This window comes from Cottoperca gobio, chromosome 1 (assembly GCF_900634415.1).
Source record: "Cottoperca gobio chromosome 1, fCotGob3.1, whole genome shotgun sequence".
Classification (NCBI taxonomy): Eukaryota; Metazoa; Chordata; class Actinopteri; order Perciformes; family Bovichtidae; genus Cottoperca; species Cottoperca gobio.
In genome coordinates, this window is record NC_041355.1 from 23,424,900 (window position 1) to 23,449,576 (window position 24,677).

At 42.1% G+C, this 24,677-nt stretch overlaps 1 protein-coding gene across 1 annotated transcript in view; it reads left to right on the top strand.

Annotated features, from left to right (window-relative positions):
* The window catches only part of col17a1a (collagen, type XVII, alpha 1a), a 27,558-nt gene continuing 2,881 nt past the window's right edge, over window positions 1-24,677 (top strand). The window contains 49 exon segments of the mRNA XM_029431152.1: window positions 1-64; window positions 358-406; window positions 1,497-1,960; window positions 2,112-2,159; window positions 2,260-2,313; window positions 2,456-2,503; window positions 2,666-2,827; window positions 3,891-3,989; window positions 4,815-4,880; window positions 4,966-5,046; window positions 5,902-5,952; window positions 6,227-6,388; window positions 6,543-6,623; window positions 6,729-6,773; window positions 7,304-7,426; window positions 7,520-7,819; window positions 7,948-7,998; window positions 8,080-8,106; window positions 8,207-8,233; window positions 8,325-8,387; window positions 8,474-8,578; window positions 8,669-8,722; window positions 8,867-8,902; window positions 8,990-9,043; window positions 9,311-9,382; window positions 10,506-10,568; window positions 10,783-10,917; window positions 11,517-11,552; window positions 11,662-11,778; window positions 11,913-12,020; window positions 12,143-12,226; window positions 12,334-12,384; window positions 12,501-12,563; window positions 12,691-12,741; window positions 12,944-12,970; window positions 13,063-13,104; window positions 13,526-13,606; window positions 14,364-14,480; window positions 14,586-14,708; window positions 14,813-14,893; window positions 15,597-15,722; window positions 15,816-15,872; window positions 16,202-16,333; window positions 16,449-16,589; window positions 17,084-17,239; window positions 17,350-17,496; window positions 17,905-18,054; window positions 20,771-20,920; window positions 21,031-21,111. Coding sequence (XP_029287012.1) covers window positions 1-64; window positions 358-406; window positions 1,497-1,960; window positions 2,112-2,159; window positions 2,260-2,313; window positions 2,456-2,503; window positions 2,666-2,827; window positions 3,891-3,989; window positions 4,815-4,880; window positions 4,966-5,046; window positions 5,902-5,952; window positions 6,227-6,388; window positions 6,543-6,623; window positions 6,729-6,773; window positions 7,304-7,426; window positions 7,520-7,819; window positions 7,948-7,998; window positions 8,080-8,106; window positions 8,207-8,233; window positions 8,325-8,387; window positions 8,474-8,578; window positions 8,669-8,722; window positions 8,867-8,902; window positions 8,990-9,043; window positions 9,311-9,382; window positions 10,506-10,568; window positions 10,783-10,917; window positions 11,517-11,552; window positions 11,662-11,778; window positions 11,913-12,020; window positions 12,143-12,226; window positions 12,334-12,384; window positions 12,501-12,563; window positions 12,691-12,741; window positions 12,944-12,970; window positions 13,063-13,104; window positions 13,526-13,606; window positions 14,364-14,480; window positions 14,586-14,708; window positions 14,813-14,893; window positions 15,597-15,722; window positions 15,816-15,872; window positions 16,202-16,333; window positions 16,449-16,589; window positions 17,084-17,239; window positions 17,350-17,496; window positions 17,905-18,054; window positions 20,771-20,920; window positions 21,031-21,111 — 4,705 coding nt within the window.

The following is a 24,677-nucleotide window of genomic DNA, read 5'->3' on the forward strand; positions in this document are numbered from 1 at the left end:
ATGGATAATCTAATTACAGCCACGTCTGTCAGCTCTGGTGGAGGTGTTGGAGGAAGCAGCAGAAGTAAGATGTGTCAGGTGTTGGCCTATAACTGCAGCAATGCTGTGTTGCATAAACCTTTTTTATTTGGTATTTTTAACAAATGCATAATTTACTTTACACAAGCTAAAATAATAATAATTCCCAGAACATGCCGTAATTCTTTTTTTTTTTACAAAGAAAAAAAGAATTCCAATGAAAACTGTTCCAATGAAAACTGTTCCCAGGGAACCAACGCTTTAAAGGCCACAATGTAGAAAATAAGAACTTCAGTTTACATGAGTATTTGTATTTAATAATGAAATTCTTCTTTACAGTGGTCACAAAATCAGCAACAACTACTCGACTGACATCTCAAAGTAAGCTGTGCCATTAGTCATCTACACACCTAGCATACATCATTATGTATACACATGCATACTGAGCATTTAGATGATTCTGTTACACATATTGGATGATAGATTGTGAAGTTAGAGCTGCACTAACCAACATGTTTTATATTAAATAATATCTGTCGTGTGAAGCGGGTCAAACCCACAGAGAGTTATCACCTCTTTGCTTTATTGAGTTTTTTAATGTCTTTAGCTCATTGTTTCTGTTTTCCGGTTGTTACGGTTTTGGTTCAGTCTCCCTGCTCAGTATCCCTCCTAAGGATAGACAAAGTTAGTGGCTAGTTTGGGAATATTGTAGATTATTTAGCAGCTCAACAACCTCATATGTTTATTTGAAGACCAACACAGAGCTTAAAGCAAAGTGAATATTGGACTTAAACCAAAATACAACTCCAAATGAATGCTAATGTTGAGTCTGCGGGATGTGTAAATAAGAAATGTCTTGCACGTCGGCAATATAAATGATTGAGGTTGTAATACTGAATGTTCTGTTTACAGTTTGTTACAAACTATTAATGCAGCTTTAAAGTATGTTCTGGACGGCAAATCATTGTAGTGATGTGCTCTTATCATCATGTTGCTACTAGAGAGCAAGAGGCCCGTCAAGCTTCCAGGTGACAGTTTATAATATTTATTAGACATTAAATATCGTTACCCTGGGCAGCACCAGCAGCTTATTTTATATGTGCCTGTCAATCAATCTTATATAAGAGTGGAAGGGTATCAGGGTATAGGGTAATGAGGCATGTTCAGGCACACTACCAGGCAAGCAGAGGCTTACTTTAGGAATGTTATTTTATAACAACAGCAACAGAAGTTGAAATAGGTATTCATGTTATAGGTCAAATATGAACTTTGCCAGTGCAGTCTTGTACTTTAAACTAGATTGAGGCAAATCAGATATAATCCATCCTCAGCCCCCGCGGACATTTCAACTGAGTAGTTGATGAGGGCTTTTAGAGAGGAGAAAAAAAACACGAGGATCACTGTGATTTATCATGATGGCAAACCATCTCCTCCTCTTTTAATTTCCTTTCTTCTCCTCTAAATGATCTTTCTCCGAGCGCAGGAGGATCAGGTGACAGAGCTGCGTCAGGAGGCTCTGGGGGCACAAGCAGCTCAGTTTTGATCACATCCAGCAGCTCCCAAGCCGCTGGCTTCGATGGATCCGGAGGCAGTAAGGGCACCGGAGGCACCAGCGCCACTACTCTCGGAGCCTCCTCTTTTGTATCCTCAGGTGGAGAAAGTTCAGCAGCTTCGGGGGGCTCAGGGGCAGCAGCGGGGTTCAGGGCTGCTGGAGGGGGATCCTCTAGCATGTCCTCTGGTTTTGTGAGTGATGGCAGAGAAGGAAAAAAAGACGGGGGACTAGGTGCTGTGACAGTTTCAACAGTGACGAAGAGCAGCTACAGTTCAGGAGGATCTGGGGAAGCAAAGCGAGGATCTTCCTCAGCTGTCACTCATTCACCTGTTCTCAAAGAGAGGAAGAGCATGAGCACCATGGCAACAGCTCTCTCAGATGTCTTCTACGGTTAGTCATAGGTCAAAGGTCAATGAACTCATGCTGCTTTACTGTCAGGTCTTTGTCACATTGTTTACTGTTTGTATAAAGAGCCCGCAGCACTGATTTACAGCATTTGGAGAGGATATGAGATGATCTGTATTTTGTCACCATGTTTCAGAAAGTTCAAGCACAAACTCCTCTCCAGAGTACAACAGGAAGGAGTACGGTAAGGTTTACTCGATTCTCAGGGAACTCTGGAATGTGTACATGTATTTAATATATATTTATTTACAATTGTCAATCTTTTTTTTTTCTTTTTCTTTCAGGCACTTCACGTGCAACTTCAAGTTCTGCCACCAGAGGGAGAATCCATGGCAGAGGTACACTGGCTGCTCTGACACAGTCATACATGAAGGATGCCTATAATTTCAGATCAAAACAACTTTGACCTTTACTTTACAGATTGTTATCTTACATTAAAGCACTAATGATATTAAATAAACCATTGTTTCCGTTGTTTAGAGAGTGAGATCAGAGCCAGGCTTCAGAGTGCTTCTCCTCCTGCAAGTTGTGAGTATGACTCTTCACCGTCATGCTTATCCACATCCTAAAGAATGTATTTAAGATGCAACAATGTAATCATGAAATACAGTCAGTTTGAATTTGAAGTAAATGGAAACTACAGACAGGGTGGTCGTCCGTTTGATGCCCACTGTCAGCTCTGCTGTGCAGGGACGGAGCTGGATGACGTGAAGCGCCTGCTGAGAGGAAACCGCTCCACCAGCACCAGCCCCACTCGGTCCCCGAACAACACGCTGCCTATCCCCAAGAAGTTCAGCGTTGAAACTACGGTCATGTCTGAGAGCTCCACAGGGTCAACCAATCAACTGCCAGGTCTGTTATCTTTAAAGGTCCAGTGTGTAGGGTTTAGTGGCATCTAGTGGTGAAGATGCAGATTGCTCCCCCAGCCCGGTCTCATGAGACGTAGTATAATAAGTCGGAAAGTCTGCGTGAGGACAGGTTGGGGTGGATGGATGGGTATAAACACAGGACTTTCAGCCAAAATGACTGCTGGTTATGTCTCATGTGAGACCAAAACTCAACTTTTTACTTATTTAAAGCTTGGGTATGTCATGGAGAAGCCAGCAAGAGTAAACTAGATTTTTTAAATTATCCAACTGTAAAGCCCAGCCCAATGTTGACAACTCCTTTCTGGTGAATGTAGCTAGCAGCACTAGCTCCAAAAGTTGCTCAATCTAGTGAGAAAGTGGCCTAGTTGGCAACACTCACAGCCCGACCTCCAAAGCCACTCCCCCAAAATTATAATTATGAACGTAAATATGTCATTGCTATTGTTAGTACTGACAGCAAGAGTATTTCAACAATAGGACAAAAAATGCTTCCAAATACAGTACATTACTTTACTAACTAAGTAATGGTGTTGCCTAAACATAACCAAGTTGCTTTGTTTGAATTCACAATGTTAACCACTGCGACCGTAGTGGAGCGTCATAGTTTGAGAACTAACCCTAACTCTAACCCATAGTTTGAGAATGAGAAGGGGTTGTCTCACCCCTCCCTTTCCAAGTGTGTAGAGAACCAATGGTCATCTTCAGGTAACGTAAAAAACACCGAAGGCCCCCTCTACAGCCAGCGTTAGGTTTGTCTGTTCTGGGCTACTGTAGAAACATGGCGATGGAACATGAAGAGGATACGCTCCCGATGTAGATATGAAGAGCTCATCCTTAGCTAACAAAAAACACAACAGTTCTAATTTTCAGGCGATAATTCACTAATAAAAACATAGTTATGAATATTATATTTAATTTCTGCAAATAGATCCACCTAAGTCCTACACTCTGGACCTTTTAAAGGATATTAACATTCATACAAATATGGTTTCTAAATGTTGTTTCCGTTGTAATGACTGTCTACTATTTTCTGTCTTCCCTACTAGACCACTATAGCGGCGTTTGGTCCGGAGGTGTGAGCGGTAGCTACAGTTACAATACCAACCCCAACAACCTGTCAGCTAACTCCACCCTTTACTCATCAGGTCAGTCAGATAGCACAACCGATAACATCAGCAAATGGAGATATATAAGTAATGCATCTCACCATTCTCAATAAACTGTTGCATGGTCATAACTTATCAAAAGGGCTGTTTTGGTTTGGTAAATTGAATTCTGTCTGCGCTGCTCACAGAGTGCAGTTTCCACAGGGACTATTTCTACATTATAAGTATTTCACATATTACTTTTTGTATATTGTCAATCAAAAATTCAATCAATCAAAATGAACTCTTCGCACTGATGTCTGTGGGTTCTCCAGAATAACCAGGACATAGTTTCTGGAAAAAAAAGTTATTTAAGGTAATATTTTATTTGCTTTTGATTTCTCAAAATGTCAGAACATAAAACTGTCTGTCATTTTGTGATTTGGGTGAACTGACCCTTTAAAGCCAATGGAAGCACTTTCTAATCAGACTTTATCAACACACAAAATAATCCATCACACTTGAAGACATTATATATTATACACTCCATATAATGTGTTCCTGCTCTAGATTCATCTAGGTGGGGAGAAATGATACAATTAAATCTCCCACTGAAAGCAGACAACACAAAATGTATTGTACAAAGGCCTTTAGCAGAATTGTTAGAGAACTATACATTTAGTTAGCATCTTACTATTTACTGTGGAGTGAAGGACCAATGAACATTAGACTTGACCTGATGTCTAATGTTCATTGGTCCATGCACATGTTGTGTGAGATGGTAGTTATAGGTGAATAAGGGATGAATTTATGCTTTAAGGTTTTATTTTGTTGTCCAACTGGGATAGATGGACAATAATACTGTTCTGTGTTCTGTCTGTGCAGGAGTTCAGAACAACCTGACACTCAGCTCTCCCGCCATGTACAGTGGACTATCTGCAGGCAGCACTGGTGATTCTCTTCCTGTCCACAATTCCACATCTTTATCTTGACAATAAAAATAAAGATAACTATGTTTTTTCTCCCTCTGTCTCAGTTCCTATGTATGGTGTTCAGAATAACCTGGTCAGTACCAACCCCATGGCCCTCTCTCCCACTGGAGCCAACACACACATAGGTAAAGCAGTGATGTTCAGCCAGTATTAAGAACAAAAAGGATACAGAGTTTTCCTTCTAAGTTTTTCTAAACTAGATAATATCTTATAGCTATGGACGGATACGGAACGGGAGCCCAAAGTCTCAGGACCCCCCCTACAAAATGTCACTTCAAAAGACACGTACCAACGAGGAAGAGACTCAAAATGACCACAAAGAAACATAACACGACTATAAAGAGACACAAAAATAATAGAAAGGGACCAAAAAAACTGCAAAGAGATTCAAAACGGCTGCATACAGCCACAAAGAGACTATGACAACAACAACTATGAAAAGAGGCTAAACAAGTACAAAGAGGTACAAAGTGACTACAAAGAGACACAAAATGACTACAGAGTTACAAAAAACAACAACAAATAGGCTCCAAATGACTACAAAGAGACACAAAACCACAGAGAGATGCGTTACGACTACAAAGAGACACAAAGTGACTTCAAAGAACACTAAAAGAACACACAGACACACAGAATGACTACAGGACATAAAACAAGAACAAAGAGAGGCTGAACAACTATAAAGACTTTGTGTATGCTACTCAGGAGAGGTGGTGGGGCCTTGTGCATGTCTGTGCCGGGGGTCCACTGTCTCACAATCCGCCCATGTTTACTGCAACAACATAAATGGGCAAAGGTTTTAGGTATTATTCTCAAATAACCTTTTGAGAGTTGTCAATATTAAATCTGTAAAATATCATGTTGGTTTCACAAAAAAAAAACTGCGTCCAAATAGATTTAACAAGAGACAGAATGTGGTCAGGAAGCATTACAGTTGAATGAATGAATTATGTCTACTGTGCTTATTTGTCTCCTCACAGTTTATGGCGTGCAGAAGAATGTGTCTGGCACTGGAATCGGCACAACCACAGGTGAGGTGTTAGATATTTGTATTTCAAAATTGCTTTGTTCTTTATGAACCAGAATCTACCAACTTTAGATGGACAAAACAAGCCCTATGGTACACAGTATACTCATCATACAGTAAAATAAAGTAAAGTGAATGACATTATTTGGTGTGGAGGCACATGACAGTGATTGTAATTGTCTTGTTAAAGCTTTTTAAGCACATGTAGTTCAAAATGTCTCAGTGGGTCTTCACTATATTTGAATATATTTTAATGTTGTGTTGTTTGTTTCTGACAGTGAGACCCAGCTGTCCCGTTAATGACGAGACCTTAGGCAAGGACTTTAAGTTTGTGCTGATAGAGAAGGAGAATGCTCCAGTGAAGAAGGAGACAGAGCGGCTGATCATGACCAAAGACACAGGGAAGCAGTTCATGTCTGATGCACCTGCTCTTGCTTCTGGTAATAATAAATACTGCGTATAATTACTATCACTGATATACTTCCCCACTGCCTCCACTACTTTTATTGTTACTTCCATTTTAAAATCTCCAAAGATGTACACTTGCTTAGCATTATTTCTCTGTATGTATGATCGGTGATACTTTTCTTGTAGCTACCTACTTTGGAGACTCCCTACAGAGAGAGAAACAGAAGCTATCATCCAGCACAATGGAGGAAGGAACAGATGCTAAATGTAAATAACAAATCTTATTGTCTTTCAGATTCATCACATAAGTTATACTTCTTGTTCGGCATCTAACTATTTGCCGTTTCTGTTTATTTTTCTTTATTTTTAAAGCTTCAACCATAAAAGCTGCCACAAAGGACAAAGCCACCTACGCAGGTACAGTATATAGTCCCATTTTAACTTTTACTATAATATTTGTATACCTGGGTTTACGGTCAAATCCTGCCAGATTCCCAACAAACAGAATTTCTAAATAGAAGAAAATTACATAAGTTGAATGTTTTGAAATAGGTGGAAAGTAAAAGTAATAGTTTGACATTGTAGAAAACACGAGTTGATGAGAAGATACCACTCTGATGTCTGTAGGCTAAGTACTGTATGAAGCCATACAGCCAGGAGGCAATCAGCTTAGTCAAATCTGTCCAGCAGCACCTCGAAAACTCACTTTTTCGTAACTATATACTAAATAAATATGGTATATCTTGTTTGTTTAATGACTACAAAAAACAATTAGCATGCAAATGTGAGAGTGATACAATAAGAGACTTATCAGCTCAGAAATATGTTGATAAGTAAATAGTACATTTTCAATAGTTCTTTAATGAATCCGGTCCAATTTTCTTACGGTCTTGGAGAAACAATACAAACAGGACAGAAAAACGTGAACCTGTCTTTTTGTTTCTTAGAGATCCGTGAAGATGACTCGGTCTTTAGCTTCTGCTCCTGCTGCAGCTGGTGGAAGTGGCTGCTGGGCCTCCTGCTCAGCCTGCTCCTCCTCCTCGGCCTCCTCTTTGGACTCATCGCTTTGGGTAAGTGCGCTTTCTCACAGCATGTTATTTACCTTCATGAGGGTCAGTCAAAGTAATTTGCGCATGTCCATCATCTTCTCTCTGGCTTCACAGCTGAAGAAGTGAAACGCCTCAAGAGCCGTGTCGATGCTCTCGAAGCCATCACTGGCACTGCGTCAGCCAGGTCCAGCCGCTTGTCGGCCTCCTCTGGCATCAACATCATCGACCCGCTGGACTCGTACATCGACAGGAGTTCTAGTGGGTCCACCCTGACCCGCTCTGATAATGGGATCAACCTGGGAGCAGCTGGGCCTGGGGCAGGCGCAGGGAGTGGACTGGGACAGGACAGCGCTGCCCTGCAGAGAGCCGTCCAGCAGCTGGTCAGGGCTGAACTCCGCTCGGATTCTGTAAGAGGTACTGAAATATAACACACTGATCAGTTATATTCACAAAAACTCATATATAAATCAACCCATTCATCAGTGAAATAACTTCTTGGACATTCAAATTTGATTGATCTTAATTGTTTTTGGTACTTTCAGATACACTTGCATACTCACTAAAAGGAGAGAGAGGAGATCCAGGACCTAAAGGTATGTTTGCACAAATCATATAATAATTTGGAAATTGATATTTTGTTGATATCCATCATGAGGCTGAATGTTTCATTACAGGTGATCTAGGGCTGCTTGGACAAAAAGGTAAGGAGTTGTCCTCCATTCACAATGTCAAGAATATCAAACTTCAGCAGTGTGTGAGATGCAGTTAACTGTATAACGGCTATAAATTGGTCTTTTGCAGGTGATGGAGGCTTTCCTGGCCTTCCAGGTAAGACTGACAATAGTGTTGTAGTTGTTTCCTTCCCACAGAGGTGACAACTCACTGCCAGTTCCTCAACTCACATATCTTTTCTCTGCAGGTCCTTCTGGGCAAATGGGGCACTCAGGATTGGATGGACCGAGGGGACCAAAGGGAAGTGCAGGTAGTGTTAGGTTTAAGTTTCTTTGAGGATGAGCAGACAATAGAATATGTAAAACACAGGCTGAGTCTCTCCTCCTTTGTGACCAGGTGAACAAGGTTCTGAGGGCCCACCAGGCCAGAGGGGCCGGGACGGACCGACGGGCTCCCGTGGAGAAGCTGGACCACAAGGTTTTGGAGAAAAGGGAGACAGAGGTAGAAAATGTTTATGTTGAATCATGTAAAGTTACTCATTGATTGTGTTCAGTCTTTGATAATGAAAACTGGTTTTGACAGGATCTCAAGGCGAGGCGGGACGTCCCGGTCCTGCTGGTGCTACTGGACCTGTGGGGCCGAAAGGTAAGGTCAAAGGTCCAGTTGTAGGCCCAGATGGGATCAAATTTAAAGGACTATACCAGTGTTTTTGCATATTTTAAGCCATGTACAAATCATTTGAACAGATGCCAAAATCAATGGCTACTATGATTCCCTTGTTTGATTTAGGTGCCATTGGAGAGCAGGGTACCTCAGGAAACCTCGGTAAAGACTCAGTCCCACAGTGATTTTGTCTGTTATTTCCTATTTGATTGGGAGTCATGTGTTAAATCTGTAATGATTTGTGTGTAGGTGCGCCGGGTCTAAAGGGTTTCCAGGGTGAAACAGGCGCACCAGGAGAAAAAGGTACCTTTTACAGTTTATCTTGTTTATATTGCCAGAATCCAAATATAAACTTGAATAAAATAAAATAAAAATAACTCTGTGAATGTCGTTAGAACAAATAATGATGTGTAATGAAAGACCAAAAATATATTGAAATTATGAAGTTACTGTATCTTTTCATGACACTGATTGATAAGTTAATTAATCAATGATATACTGTATGTCTCAGTAATAGTTCAGATCGATTTTTAAAGAGTGCCATTGACATTTTTTATTGTTTTAATGCAGGTGATCGAGGAACACCAGGGGTGTCAGGAACCAAAGGAGATCTGGGCGAGAGGGGAACACGTGGTCTGGCAGGTGTGTTTCAGAATAGCTTTACATATAACAAACAATATTAAGTTGCCATTACAGCAGCTATTCAATTTAAAGAGCAAAATATGCCTCTTAACTTTTTTGATGGTCTATTTAAATAACACAGAACCCAAAAACAATTGGTTAAGAAGCACTAATTGTGTTTATTTTTGTTTTAATTTGTAAAGCCTTTAAATATGTTAGCCTTTTTAACTTTTACAAAATGCTTCTAGTGTCATCAGAACATTTAACCTCAATTGCATAAAAAAAACACTGCTAGCATCAGTATTACTATTATTACTTGAAAGAATAAATAACCCATTCATTATATTACAAATAAGGAGTTAATAAATTCATAAGCAGTTAAATTCACTCTTGTTCAGATGGATACTAGTCTTATTTGGTCTGGTATGTCGAACTATCACAAAACTCTTGTTATTAATGACACCGGTGGTTATTAAATGAACTGTAGTCGGCATCCTGTTGCTCTGTGTGCTCACCAGAGGCGTGACATTACAATCAAATATCAAATTTAGATAAACGTTACTGTCAGTAATGTTACACTATTTTATTTGGACCATTAGCTCCATATTACTAACTAGCTTTCCATTTTCAAATTACTTTATCAGCTAACGTTACGAATTAAATCAACACTAGATCCATGCGGCATAGCTAAGTTACAGTTTGCTGGCTAACCTTAGCCTAGCTTAGGTTACAGTTAGCTAGTTGGGCGGCCCTGTAAAGTAATTTGCAAATGGCAAGCTAACCAATTTGCCAGCCAGACCAGACCGGGAGTCTGGATGAATTAGCTTTCATTATCCACTCAAGACAGTATTTTGTCGGGGAAGTCTTAGTTCTTAAATTACGTTACAATCCGTTCACACAGTGGCAATACAATGCGATTTATACATGTCAATTGTATAGTCCCTTTAACTGGAACTGGACATTCAAAAATATGTAAGATGTTCTATTTGTGTAATTTATTCTATTTAAAATATATAATAAGAAATAATTCAGCCAATTTTCATTTAAACAGACAACAGATGTAAGTTGCAAACCCTCAAAGAAGTTATTTTAGGTTAGAAAAAAATTATTTAGATTTTTATGTTTCTTGTTTTCATGGTCAAAGGTGAACCAGGACAACCTGGACCACAAGGCCCTGCTGGACCAAAGGGATCTAAAGGAATAACAGGTGAGCTTCACAATAGAAGTAAAATACTCTAATAAGATGTCAAGATTAGTGAGGGATAAAATGGGAACTGCATCAAACCTCATCAGCTGAGTTTATTCTGTAGGTGCCAACAATTATGACATTCTGTTGTTGCTACCACAGAAAAATTGCTGACTATTTAAGGTTGTTGTTGAGGTTAAGATTGGGCTGTAATCTAGAGTCTCCCTGTATGCAGGAGACACAGGTTCGATGGGACTTCCTGGTGTGAGAGGACCACCTGGACTTCCTGGAGATGTTGGTCCCCGAGGTACTACCACACTGTCAGATTATGCACTGTTCAATTTCTCAAATATTGTCTGAGGACCCTCAGGTACTTCATTTTTAACTGATACATACTTTACTGAAATAAAAATGATCTTTAATGCAAAGCACTATATGAGAATATGGTTACATGTGTTGTGTGTTTTAATGTGACAAAACAAGAAACCTAAATGCTGAAATTAATTTATTTCCAATAAGACCGATCAGAGGAGCCGATCAGATGGCGCATCAATTCTGAGTTTCAACGTTTTCACTGCTTATTTGCCTTCTTTCTCGCCTACTTTTTAATTTGCTCTTGAAGTGGTACAGCTGTGTTTGGCACTAAACATTAAGTACAGCTGATGCTGATGGAATAATCATTAGTCTGGACCAAAGTAGTGGTAACTGATTGACCCACTGACACTGCCATCATTAGATTTACCACTAGCATGCTGAATAAAAAGCTTGCATACACACTTCACTCCTAAACGCGTGTATGTGAGTACTAAATTAGAAACATTTGCGTTAATTCTGGTTGTGTAAATGGCAGTAAACCTTTCTTGCCAAAGTTCTCTAAAACTAAGAACTTATTCGAACATCGAACTATTGACATACTGTATGTCTATACTGGGAAGTTTCATCATGTAATCAAACATAACTGTCTTTCAGGTGATCCAGGAGCACCTGGAAAAATCATCGCTCCAAGTAAGAACAGTGACAAAGCAATACTTGCACTAATTAGACATTAGATTTAAACTGGAGGAAAACACAAACTCTTGAAAATTGTAACTGGTCTCTTGCATTTTGTTTTTAGGTGGCTCTAATACTGTGGCCATTCCTGGACCACCAGGGCCTGCTGGGCCTCCAGGTCGTGCTGGAACCCATGGTCTGTCTGGTCCCATTGGCCCCGCTGGTGTCCCAGGACAATCCGGTAGATTCAAACTCTTGACCCATGTTAAGCATCTTGGATGGGCCAAAAACTGACACATGGATGTCAGAAATGTTGATGAATATTGAACTGATTGTTGTTTGTTTTTGTGATGATACATTGATATCATAATTTAGGACCGAGGGGAGAACAAGGAGACAAAGGAGAAAAAGGAGAGCAAGGAAAACCTGGTGAGCCTGGTAGTGTCAAAAGTTCAGAAACTGTGAGTGCCACCCAAACTGACAGTGAGTACCTCTTTATTTCTTTAATTACTTACTTTGGCACAATTTGGTGGTAGTATCAAGAATAACAGTGGGATATACAGTAATATACACACCTACACACTCTATGTTTGAATTTCTAACAGAACTTTTTTCCACAGTGGCTAGCCTGCCTGGTCCACCAGGACCTCCAGGGCCTGCTGGAGCACCTGGTCCTCAAGGTCCTTACGGTATGTCAAAAGTTATTTGTAAAATATTAAGGGCATTTCCAAACAATTGGGATACGTGCTTAGTTCAGACTATTGATTATTCAAATGTTATTGTAACTCTTGTTTAGGCGAGACTAAACAGGGTCCTCCAGGACGCAGAGGTTCTGCAGGAGAGCCAGGTAAACTTGCATTTGCATTACACAGACAAACAAATAGATGCCTAGTTCATCAGCATGAAGGATGATTTAAGCAGTATCAGAATAAAACGTTGTATTTGTTTCTGCTGTCTTCCCAGGAGTTGGTTTACCTGGAAGTCCAGGAGAGAAAGGAGAACCAGGCAGCTTTGTGCCTACTTCAGGTTGTTGAAAGACATCTACTTTCAGATGTATTGTAGGTCTTAATTAAGACAACTGGACATGTGTTATATTCAGCGTCTACCGTCTTTGCTTGGATTGTTTGATGTGTTCTTCCTTGTTTTTTCTTAGAAACCTTTTTTGCTGGATCACCAGGACCCCCTGGCCCACAGGGTTCAACAGGTAAGTTTGACAAATCTGATGCTTCTGAAAACAGAAGTCACTTACAAAATAGTAAATATGACTGCATGTGTAACAGATCCATGTATACATTAAAAATGTATCTAATTAATTAGTGAACGAGGCAGGTCTCAGGTCAAGATGTGAATTAGGATACTTCTGGTTCACAAGAATGTTCTTACATCTTAACGTTCATTATCCTTAGGTGACCAAGGACCACAGGGGTACCCAGGTGAGAAAATTGCAAAACATTGCATGCATTATCATTTTTAGAAACTATAGACTTTTAAAACAAACATCTTAATGTAATGGTGATTGTTTTAGGTCAATCAGGTCTTCCAGGGAGTCAAGGAGAACCAGGTCGTGGTATGTGAACAACTTCTAGTATGGATTCATAGTAATATTATATGGGGGTCTTGCTTCATGTAAGAATTACTAGTTGTGGGCACTGCCACATAGAAAATGTGTTTAAATTTTAGAGGATATACACAGTATGTGACAGCAGGTGAAAAACTTTTGGAGACATTTGAACTTAACAAAGCTTCTAACTTTTCTTGCTCTGCATAGGTTTTTTGAAAAGAACATGAACAATGTAACAGTTTGCTATGTAGTTGAAAATTCGTAGCACTAGGTCCACCTAGTGGAAATGTTCCATTGCTTTCAGCCACATCTTGTGGCCTTTGTCAGCAGGTGGAGTTTAGTTGTTATGGAGCTATTTCAAGAGTCAACAATGAACCTCCAAGCTTTTTTACCAGATGTTAAATCAGTGTTTTGGTTTTCATGTCAGGTTTCCCAGGTCAGCCTGGTCCTAGGGGGCCTGAGGGTCCACCAGGCCCAGAGGGGTCAAAGGGGACACAAGGACCTAAAGGTAAACTCAGCCAAATGTTTTGAGTGACCTTCTTCGAACCCTCTTCTTTTGTTCATACAAGATTGAACCACAGTGAATAGTTTAACAATTAAACTTTTGGTCTTTTCTGTGTATCTCTCAGCGTCTTCTCTTTTATCAAGAAGTCAGCATTTGCTTTTAATTGCTTTTAGAAGGTCTGCAGCGTTGCGATCAACCAGGAGCAGTTATGGTTGACAAAAAAGACACCTGTCAATCAAACATGCTGGAAAAGTTATAGTTTTTATTAGTTAATTAAGAACATTTCAACTACTTAGCTCACAGTGAAAGCTGGAGGGACTCAACTATATTGACCTACCCTTTCATTCAGACCTGATGGAGATTTGGGAACTCGGAACAATTTAAATATCAAAATCTACTTACACGTCTTGATGCTGAAGACCACCACCTCTGTGTCGCGCTCCTCATCTCTGTTTGAGGCTAGTGTCTACATTAGCAGCTACTAACATAACACAAATGTGCTAGGCTTTGACAAAGGAAAGCAATGCCAGGAATGTAAATTAGGACAACTCTGATTTTACTGCATCTATTTATGATCCTTTAAAAAAAACACTTGTGCATCATGAGTCCAACAATGTTATAGGAGTGCAATGATAAATTGATGGAGTATTTTGATAATAATGTTGAATAATGATTATAAAAAAATATCTAATAATAAATATCTAAATATTGTTTTAAATAGCTATTATATTTCTACATTTCTATTGTGATGCCTGTCCAGGTGGCTCAGATAGACCTGCAGCCCCAGGCCCACCTGGACTCCCTGGTCCACCTGGAAGAGATGGAAGTGGACCTGGATCAACTGATGTGGGCCAGTACATTGCAGAGTACCTTCAGAGTAAGCTATGTATTTATTTACTTTGGTTTATGTAACACCACAATTGAATGAAACAAAGAGCAAAGTCAAGTGATCAGTATGAGACGACATTGCCTTGACATGCAGGTGGTGGCATCAGACAGTACCTGGCTGGATCTCCTGGGCCTCCTGGTCTTCCAGGGGCACCGGGAACCGCAGGGGACGGGCTGGTGGATGATGTGACAAACCGAGTTATCGCCTACATCCAGAGTATGAGCAATTACATAATAATGTTACTTGTATTATTACACAGGATGTTAGTGATATGTGTAACAGTTTTTCTAACAGTAGTAAAAACCCCTATTCAGGTCCAGGTAGAGGACATCACGGGACTCCTGGCCCTCCAGGTCCTCCTGGCTCCATCTCTGTCAATGACGTTGTCAACCTATTACAACGTAAGTCTCTTTTTGAGCCGGTTAAAATCCCCAAATTTCTTGCAGATGGTAGAAACTCAATATTTGAATGGCATGCATGAAGTTTGTATGTTTGAAACCGCATAGACTATATATAAGAAGTAAATGTAGTCACCGTGACGTCACCCATTGGTTTGTAGACAATGATTTTGAAGCTTTGAGTTTGGCCGTCCACATCTTAGGTTTTGCAACCAGAGGTGAAATGCGAGGGAGGAGGAAACTATTACCAAACGCTTAAAAAGACATTTAAGTGACCAAATTGTACAATTAACTTTCATTAACTGAAAACACATGGTGAAAGGGTTAAAATTATAACGCAAAAACACAGACAACACCCAGACAGGACAACACCGTGTTAGCGGCCTGGCAATCACAAGCTATCCCCGTCCTTAAGCATACGCTGCTTTATTGTCTATTTTAATATGAATGGGACCCTAATTTACAAATTGAACATCAATTTTACTGGGGTAATAAATCAAGTGGTCATTCTCTCACAGACTTATATAAAACCGGACTTCTCTTTTTCAACCAATGGAATCACCCCTTGCTGGATATTAGAGAGAATGCAAGTTTAAGGCAGAAGGCACTTCCACATTACCCAATTTACTCTCTGGGATCAATCACCAGCTGTTTAGAGCATAGTATGGAGACCATTTGCCAGAGCGTGTCAATTATTTGTATCCAGGAGAGGACGTGAGGCAATATGTTGCTGGTACTCCCGGTCCACCAGGACCACCTGGAGCTCCAGGCCCTGGCAGCTACGGATTCAACACCCAGGAGGTGGCTGAACGTGTCATCAACCTCATGAATGGTGAGTGTCAGATGGACCTACAGGTTATCAATTCAAAGGTGTTTTGTTGAGAGAACATGACTGTGATTGACTGTGGGTCCTGTCTGTCACCAGAGAGGGGGTTGGTAGGTGTCCCTGGACCCCCTGGGCCTCCTGGAAACTCTTTATCAAGTAAGAAATACAATAAGAACACAGACAGTTAGCCACCCAGATAAATCAGATTTTTGAGCTCATCTTGTTTATATTCATGTAGAGCAGTAGAGCAGGGGTGCTCAAAAGGTTGAGTGTAGTGCGGGTAGATCGCACATCGTTAAAAAGAAAAAAAATATATATATCAGACAGCACCAGCATTTTTTAATACAGGTAGATTACTTTGACCTGGTCATTTGAAAAGTTGCCAAAAAAGTGTTGGCACCCCTGTTGTAGAGTGTCTATTATAAGGTTATTAGGTCTAGTAGCATTCTTGCGTTAACAAATGTTAATTTTCATTGTCCAACTAGCTGGTTATCAATCAGTTGTGGGTCCTCAGGGGCCTCCAGGTTCCCCAGGTTTCCCTGGTCCACCTGGACCAGCAGGTCCAGCTGCAGGATTTGGGCACCACATCAGTTCTGACATTCGTGACTACCTGCAAAGTGAGACTGAAAACATTAGCTTCATCAGTTCATGAGAAACTAATTTGAGAAAATATACTTTTATATACTTTTGTAAAATACATTTTGTCTGCACATCTGTTCCATTATCCCAAAGGTGTCGACTTCAGAGGAATACCAGGCCCCCCTGGTCCCCCTGGACCCGAGGGCCCCCCTGGTAGAATCCAGGGACTGGTTTCCTTTGCTGAGAATGCCAACAGAGAGACACTCATAGCAGAACAACAACAATACATCATGAGTGAGTTTAAAGGAATACTTCACCTATTTAAAACTCAAAATGTAGCTTTAAAGCTAAAGTGTATGACTTGTGACTGAGTTTGAGCTAATTCCAAGTCAAGAACTTGGAATTAGAATGAGTAAAGTTTAACAAAGATTACAGTTTTTGGGAAAAAGTATTCAAAACACATAGTAGTGTTTTCTGCTACACTTTAGCATATAGGCTAAAGAGCAGTGTATACAAAAACAATAAGCAATGACTTCTATTTGCATCTCCATGTTTTTTTTAAGGCATACAAGGGGACTTGTGTTCTAAAAAAGGTCTTGACATGCACAAGGCTTTCCGTTAACAACCATAGCAAAATATGACTTTGATGGTTAAATTACTGCAAAATCTTTACATAGACCTCCACAAAAGTGTCACTTCATAAATCTGTCTGCAATTTAGTCACATAGTATGACCCAATGTTTACTAAGTCATTGCTTCCTCTGCATGCTATGCTGTATTGTCTCCAGGTGACAGAGGAGCTATGTTCGGATTGCCTGGTGCGCCAGGCCCTCCTGGACCCCCAGGACACAAGGGAGAGCCAGGTGTATCCGGCACCAGAGACAGCTATCTTGATACTGGAGACTACTTCAGTATGGCTGTCAAAGTAACTGATTACATCAAATGTAGGTGATCTAGAGGACATGTGTTATCTCTCTGAACCTTGCTGTCATTATTATATTATAATAATACTTAACTGACTGCACTACTAATCTTTACTGTCCTCAACATGCAGCCCACGGTCTACTCCGTGATGTTGTGGGAGACTCTGAACGTTTTGTTCAAGGATCTCCAGGGCCTCCTGGACTTCCAGGAATGCCTGGACACAACCAATGGGTTAGTTCCAGTGAAAATGTCGTCGATGTTGTGGAATACATCAAATGTAAGTCGATATGAGTTTTAGGTGCTTTTATCATTGAAGGGCTGCCATTAAGTTGAAGAGCCCCATGATGACAGGCTGCATCTTTGTTGTTACCTTGTCATTTCTAGCCCAGGGCCTAAAGAAATATAACTTTGTCACAAAGAAAGATCTTAGTCACTAATGCTTAATTTGAACTCTTGCTGACCAAACAATGTGCAACCATCATGTTGTCCTCTGCTGGTTGTCTTCAAATCGAGAAAAGCCTTGACTTCTTTACTTCTGAAAAAGTAGTCTAATGCCCTAACGCCAAAGGTCTTTGTTTATGATACAGGATAACTTTTGACGATTTCAATTATTTTCTTGGGGTTTAATGAAACCAGTGGCACATAAAGCTTTCACTTGCATCACCAATTTTTCTTCCATCTGCAGCCCGCGGTGTGCTACACGACATCGTGAAGGAATACAACAGTCGTGTCTTCCAAGGACCTCCAGGACCACCCGGCCCTGCAGGTCCTCCTGGATACAGCCGCCGGTTTAGCTCCCAAGGAAATGTCACAGATCTGTTGGAATACATCAAATGTGAGCAATTGTACTATGTTGTAGAGCTGGGGTTCCCAAACTTTTCAGCCCGCGACCCCCAAAATAACGGTGCCAGAGACTGGCAACCCCCACTATCCCCGGAGGTGACTGAAACATAAGAAAACGTGCACAGGACGCACACACTAATAGGCATATCAAAACACGGGCATTACGACAACACAAAACAACAGAACAGCCTGACAACCATAATATGATTTTACATATAACAATTTACTTTAAGATAATAGCAGAATACGTCAAAGAAATCTCCATGTAATTTATGAGTGAACATTGTTGCTGTCATGTGCAAACATAATTTTGACACAATACTTTCATTTCCATGTTAGCAGAAGAATATATTTGTCAAAGTAATAGCCATAAACTGTAGCACTGAGTAAACATGTGAACATTGTTGCAGTGCAAATTTACATTTTGGGAATTAGTATGTCCATTCTGGGTTTCATTTTGGAGATGACCACTCGGAGATCATCCTCCACGTTTAGACGCGATCTGTATTTATTTTTAATATATGTCAGTGCCGAGAAAGTCTTTTCTCACAGGTATGTAGAGCCAAACGGCGTCAGTACGGACATCGCAGACTTGGATAGCTGTGGATATTCTCTCTTGACTGAAATCCAGAACTCAGCAAGCGTCTTTGAATTAAAAGCTGTCTTTAAGGTGCGGTCACTTGATAGTTCAACCAGTGCGTCCTCCATGTCGGATGACGACTTGCGGTCGTTACAGTGAATGGTGATCTTATCTAGTCATATTCAGTGGCGGGCTGTGCATTTCCCACCTCGGCCTTCAGTGATGTCCTACACAGTCCTGCCTGAATTATTCCACCTCTTAATACCATCATTATGACACCATGGCTCTAGAAACTATACATTTAGACAGAAACACAGTATAACCGGCGTTGCATCACCTTAACATAGTCAAGTACAACAGAGTTGCATTTTTACAAGCTTTAACCTTTTTCCTATCAAGGCCCATTTCAATTTTTACAACATCCTTCGAGGGCCATACTAATTATTGAACTCATAACCTCGGCTAAAGATTTGAAGACACAGCCCATTAATTTCACCTTTTTTTCATGCTGTGCAAAAAAAGCTACTTTTTCATCCACGTATCTTTCTGTTTTATCTTTCCATGTTTGTATGTTCCACTCTGGAGAAAGCTGCTTGTTGGGCCAAACTCCGTCGAAGAGCCTTAACTTTATCGAAACGCACTCATCCTTTCAGCTCGTGCAGTTTGGCATGTTTCGTGCTGTAATGACACTCGAGAGCCTTTTTTAGTCACCGCAAGCGTGTCCTTTTACTGGTCTTTTACTTCCACAAAGAAATAATCGTTTGTCCATTTCTCCTGGAAAGTGCGACATTCCGCATTCATCTTTCTCTTTTTTACACTCGCTATGTTGCGTTCGCTGATGTCAAATACAGTCTTGTTTAATTTTGACGTTTTTTGACATGACATGACCACGTGATGACACGTTCCGCTCGTGTTATGTTCAAGGACCCTGACCTTGGTCAGTTGCCCGTTTTATTCTTTTGCTGACTAGATTTTGATTTATTTTTTTGGAGGTGATTTTTGTGATTTTGTGTTTATGAATTACCTCGAGGGCCAGATGGCCGGAGGTTCCCCACCCCTGCTATAAGCTCTCATGTGCAAGCACCTCAGCGCACACTACACATCGTACACATTGTACTTCATTGATGACGACGCAGGTGAATCCATACTGGATATATTTCTCTCGATACTTGCAACACTTGGAGGAAGGCTGGTCCAACTGCTTATGGACCCCCTTATGGTGGTCTCCTCTTCCTCCTCCAGCGCAGTGATGGAGAAAGCTCTGTGCCCCCAGGATTTGAGTTTGGTCTGGATGAGGGGGGACAGGAGGTTAGCAGCAGCAGAGCGGTGAGAGTGTGTCTGTGGAGGAGGTCGGTCAGGTAGGAGGGAGCCAGGTTATGGAGGGCTTTGTAGGTCATGAGGAGGATCTTGTACTGGATTCTCTGGGGGATGGGGAGCCAGTGGAGCTTGTAGAGGACGGGGGTGATGTGGTCACGGGTCTGGGAGTGGGTGAGAAGACGGGCAGCGGAGTTCTGGATGTATTGGAGTCTATTGATGACTTATTATAGAGTAACCTATTTAACATCTATCTAAAACTATGCATTTATTCATCTATTTATTTATACAAAACTTTTCATCAATCAGTATCTATTTTCAAGAATGTAAAGTTGTGTGTACTATATTATATTAACTCTTGGCGGCCTCGTGCCTGCCTGCTGACAGATGAGAGGGAGAGACCGCACTGTTGGCAGAAGGTCACTGTGATTCATCAGACTTTTCTCACTTTCCCCCTGATGGTCTGAATAAGTTTCTAAATTTGTCGCAAACTGCTTTTTAGAAATAAAGTAGCTAAGTGAGTCGGAAAAGTTGCTGCGTGTGTGACTGTGACAATAGTTGGTTACTGTCCGTGCCGATGTGCATGTGACGTAAACAAACATGCAGCACATGTGTTTTAATTTAACCGGTAAAAAACGTCAGATCATTGGTAATCATGATCAGCTGACAACCGGCTGGATTAGACTAGTGGCCGATGGATCATGCATCTCTACTATGATGTTATAAATCTCAAATCAAAATCTACACTAAAACACTAAAAAAGTGGTAAAGGTACTGTTTGACACTATTCCTCTACTTGTCGCTTATTTTTCAGCTCATGGCCTGCAACGTGACTTCGAACAGAACCACAATGAACATGACATCCAAGGAGTGCCAGGACCACCTGGCCCTCCAGGCCCCCCCGGATACAGCCGTTTGTTTGGTTCCCATGCAAATGTCACTGATTTAGTGGAATACATCAAAAGTGAAGAAGCATTTACCTACAAATTGTTACAATTAAACAGAAAAAGGATGAAGTAGCTAAAATATGTGAGAATTAAGATTTCTTATAAAAACTGAATTTGTCCTCCACAGCACATGGAGCCATTGTTGGACCACCTGGGAGACCAGGACACAAAGGGGACATGGGATTCCCGGGGCCCAAAGGAGAGAGAGGTAGATCTAAAACCAATCATATAAGAAAAGAGCAGAGTTTGGACTGAGAAATCGTTAATGATTGTTTTCATAGTGGTTACAATGCTTCAGATTGAATTGTGACATGGTACTTTTATTTACGCAGTATTTTGAGTATGCTATTTGCTTCTTTTTTTTAGCTAAGACTAAATCAGATTGAAACAGCTGAAAAAATGGGGCGCAAATTTATTTTAGTTCACCCCTCTCCTTTCCTCCTCTCTGTCTCTGACAGTGTGTGTGTGTGTGTGTGTGTGTGTGTGTGTGTGTGTGTGTGTGTGTGTGTGTGTGTGTGTGTGTGTGTGTGTGTGTGTGTGTGTGTGTGTGTGTGTCGGGAGCGAGGTCCCGCCCTTCGCGAAACACAGTGGAGGAGAGAATGTAAATGCGCAAAGCAAAAAATGTATAAATATTTTTTGCGACCCCCCTGCAGTTCATCTCTGTTGAAGATCTATGGTCTATAGCCTATAACCTATGGCTCTTTCGATGATACAATATGGCTCGCAGACCATTTTGAACTGACATTTTCAAACATGTTTAAGTAATAAATAATTATACTGTGCCATTTTAAAGTAAAATATTTAGCAGCGGATTAATTTTTTGTTCTCCCCTCTCCTTTTCTCGGCTCTGTCTCTGACTGTAGGTCACTGTAGCCCTGCCCTTCGCGAAACAGCAGAGGAGAAACTGCGCAAAGCAAGCAGTAGACCAGGGGTGTCAAACTCAATCACAGAGAGGGCCAAAATTAAAAACTGGGACTACGTCGAGGGCCAAACACCGTCCACATTTATTGAACAGGATAGACATATTGGAGAAAGTGCAAAAAGATATGGCACACATTTAGGTAGGCTACGTTCTCCGAGTATGCACCTGTGTCAGAGCCAGATGTTTGGAATCTTTTCTTAGCTGCCAGTTTAATGTTTGGGGTTCTGTGGAAACCCTCAGTGAGTGATGGTGTGCATCAGTGAGACGACTCCTGTGTGGGTTTTTGTTCATCTTCATCAAAGAGAAAAGCTGCTCACACAGGTACAGTGCTTCCAAACATGCAAAGCATCTGAGCGGCATGAAGGTTGAGGCATCATTTCGGGGATGAAGCTTGAAAACTGTGCAGCGCCCGCAGAGTCATACTTTGCCTTGAGTGTGTCGTTACACTGGAGGTCAATCAGCTCCATTTGGATGTTCACAGATGCTGTTTCCACGTCAACTGCAAACGGGTTGCTGAGCAGTTCAATTTTAATATCTGAGCTAGAAAGTCGGCAAATGCGCTCAGTTCACCAGCAGAATGTGCAGTCGGGAACACAGCGGTGGGGATGGTTTGTCAGTGTTTGGAAAGTTTCCTTGCTGCATCAGTCTCCCACAGGCGCAGCTAAGCATCATACATGTCCGTGATCACACGGCCCTGAAGCTGCAGGTTTAACAGTGAGATGCTTCGTTATGTCGCACATAAAGGCCAGCTCACATTGTCACTTTTCGTCCCAGATATCTGTGGTGTCCTGCTTTCCTAAAACTAGCAGATTTCCTCACGCAACTCAAAAAATCTATTCAGCACTTTCCCCTCGACTCAGCCATCGCATCATGTTCAGAATATGTCTTTTCCCGTGGTTTTGCCATGCATTGATTTAATTACCAAAACCGGTGGGCCAGTTATGACATACATATGCTATTTTCTTGCAGGCCGGATATAATTGCCTTGAGTTTGACAGCCATGCAGTTCACACCGAAACGTGCACATAAATTAGATAAATAACGTAAGTTCATCCATCTATCCATTGTCTAGCGCTTATCCGGGGTCGGGTCGCGGGGGCAGCAGCTCCAGTAAGGAACCCCAAACTTCCCTTCTCCGGGCCACATACGCCAGCTCCAACTGGGGGATCCCAAGGTGTTCCCAGGCCAGTGAGGAGATATAATCTCTCCACCGAGTCCTGTGTCTTCCCCGGGGTCTCTTCCCAGCTGGACGTGCCTGGAACACCTCCCTAGGGAGGCGGCCAGGTGGCATCCTTATTAGATGCCCGAACCACCTCAACTGGCTCTTTTCAAAGCAAAGGAGCAGCAGCTCTACTCCGAGTCTCTCACGGATGGCTGAGCTTCTCACCCTATCTCTAAGGGAGATGCCAGCCACCCGTCTGAGAAAACCCATTTTGGCCGCTTGTACCCGTGATCTCGTTCTTTCGGTCATGACACAGCCTTCATGACCATAGGTGAGGGTAGGAACGAAGATTGCCCGGAAGATCGAGAGATTTCCTTCTGGCTCAGCTCTTATTTCGTCACAACGGTGCGGCAAAGGGAATGTAATACCGCCCCCGGTGCTCCGATTCTCTGGCCAATCTCTCACTCCATCGTGCCCTCACTCGCGAACAAGACCCCGAGGTACTTGAACTCCTTCACTTGGGTAAGGGCTCATTCCCTACCCGGAGTAGGCAATCCACCGGTTTCCTGCTGAGAGCCATGGCCATCCTCATCCCAACCGCTTCACACTCTGCTGCGAACCGATCCAGTGACTGCTGAAGGTCACAGACCAATGACGGCATCAGGACCACATCATCTGCAAAGAGCAGCGATGAGATCCTCAGGCCACCGAACTGCAACCCCTCTCCTCCACGACTGCGCCTCGATATCCTGTCCATGAAAATTACAAACAGGATTGGTGATAAAGCGCAGCCCTGGCGGAGGCCAACATTCACTGGGAACGAGTCTGACTTACTGCCGAGTATCCGGACACAACTCTCGCTTTGGGCGTACAGGGATTGGATGGCCCTCAGAAGTGACCCCTTCACCCCATACTCCCGCAGCACCTCCCACCTCCCACAGTATCACCCGGGGGACCCGGTCATACGCCTTCTCCAGATCCACAAAACACATGTAGACCAGATGGGCGTACTCCCAGGCCCCCTCCAGGATCCTTGCGAGAGTGAAGAGTTGGTCCATTGTTCCACGACCAGGACGGTATTCCGCATTGTTCCTCTTCAATCAAAGGTTCGACTATCAGCCGAACCCTCCTTTCCAGCACCTTGGAGTACACTTTACCGGGGAGGCTGAGAAGTGTGATACCCCTGCAGTTGGCACACACTTTTAGGGGCACACACTTTTAGGGGAACCACCAACCCGGTCTGCCACCCCCTAGGCACTGTCCCAGACTTCCACGCAATGTTGACGAGGCATGTCAACTAAGACAGCCCCTCAACACCCAAAGCCTTCAGCATTTCTGGACGGATCTCATCAACCCCTGCGGCTTTGCCACTGTGGAGTTGTTTGACTACCTCAGTGACTTCCATCAGGGAAATTGACGATGATCCCCCATCAGCTTCCAGCTCTGCCTCTACCATAGAGGGCGTGTTAGTCGGATTCAGGAGTTCCTCAAAGTGCTCCTTCCACCGGCCGATAACCTTCTCAGTCGAAGTCAGCAGGGTCCCACCCTTGCTGTACACAGCTTGGATGGTTCCCCGCTTCCCCCTCCTGAGGTGCCGGATGATTTTCCAGAAGCACCTTGGTGCCGACCGAAAGTCCTTCTCCATAGATTCTCCGAACTTCTCCCACACCCGCTGCTTTGCCTCTGCCAC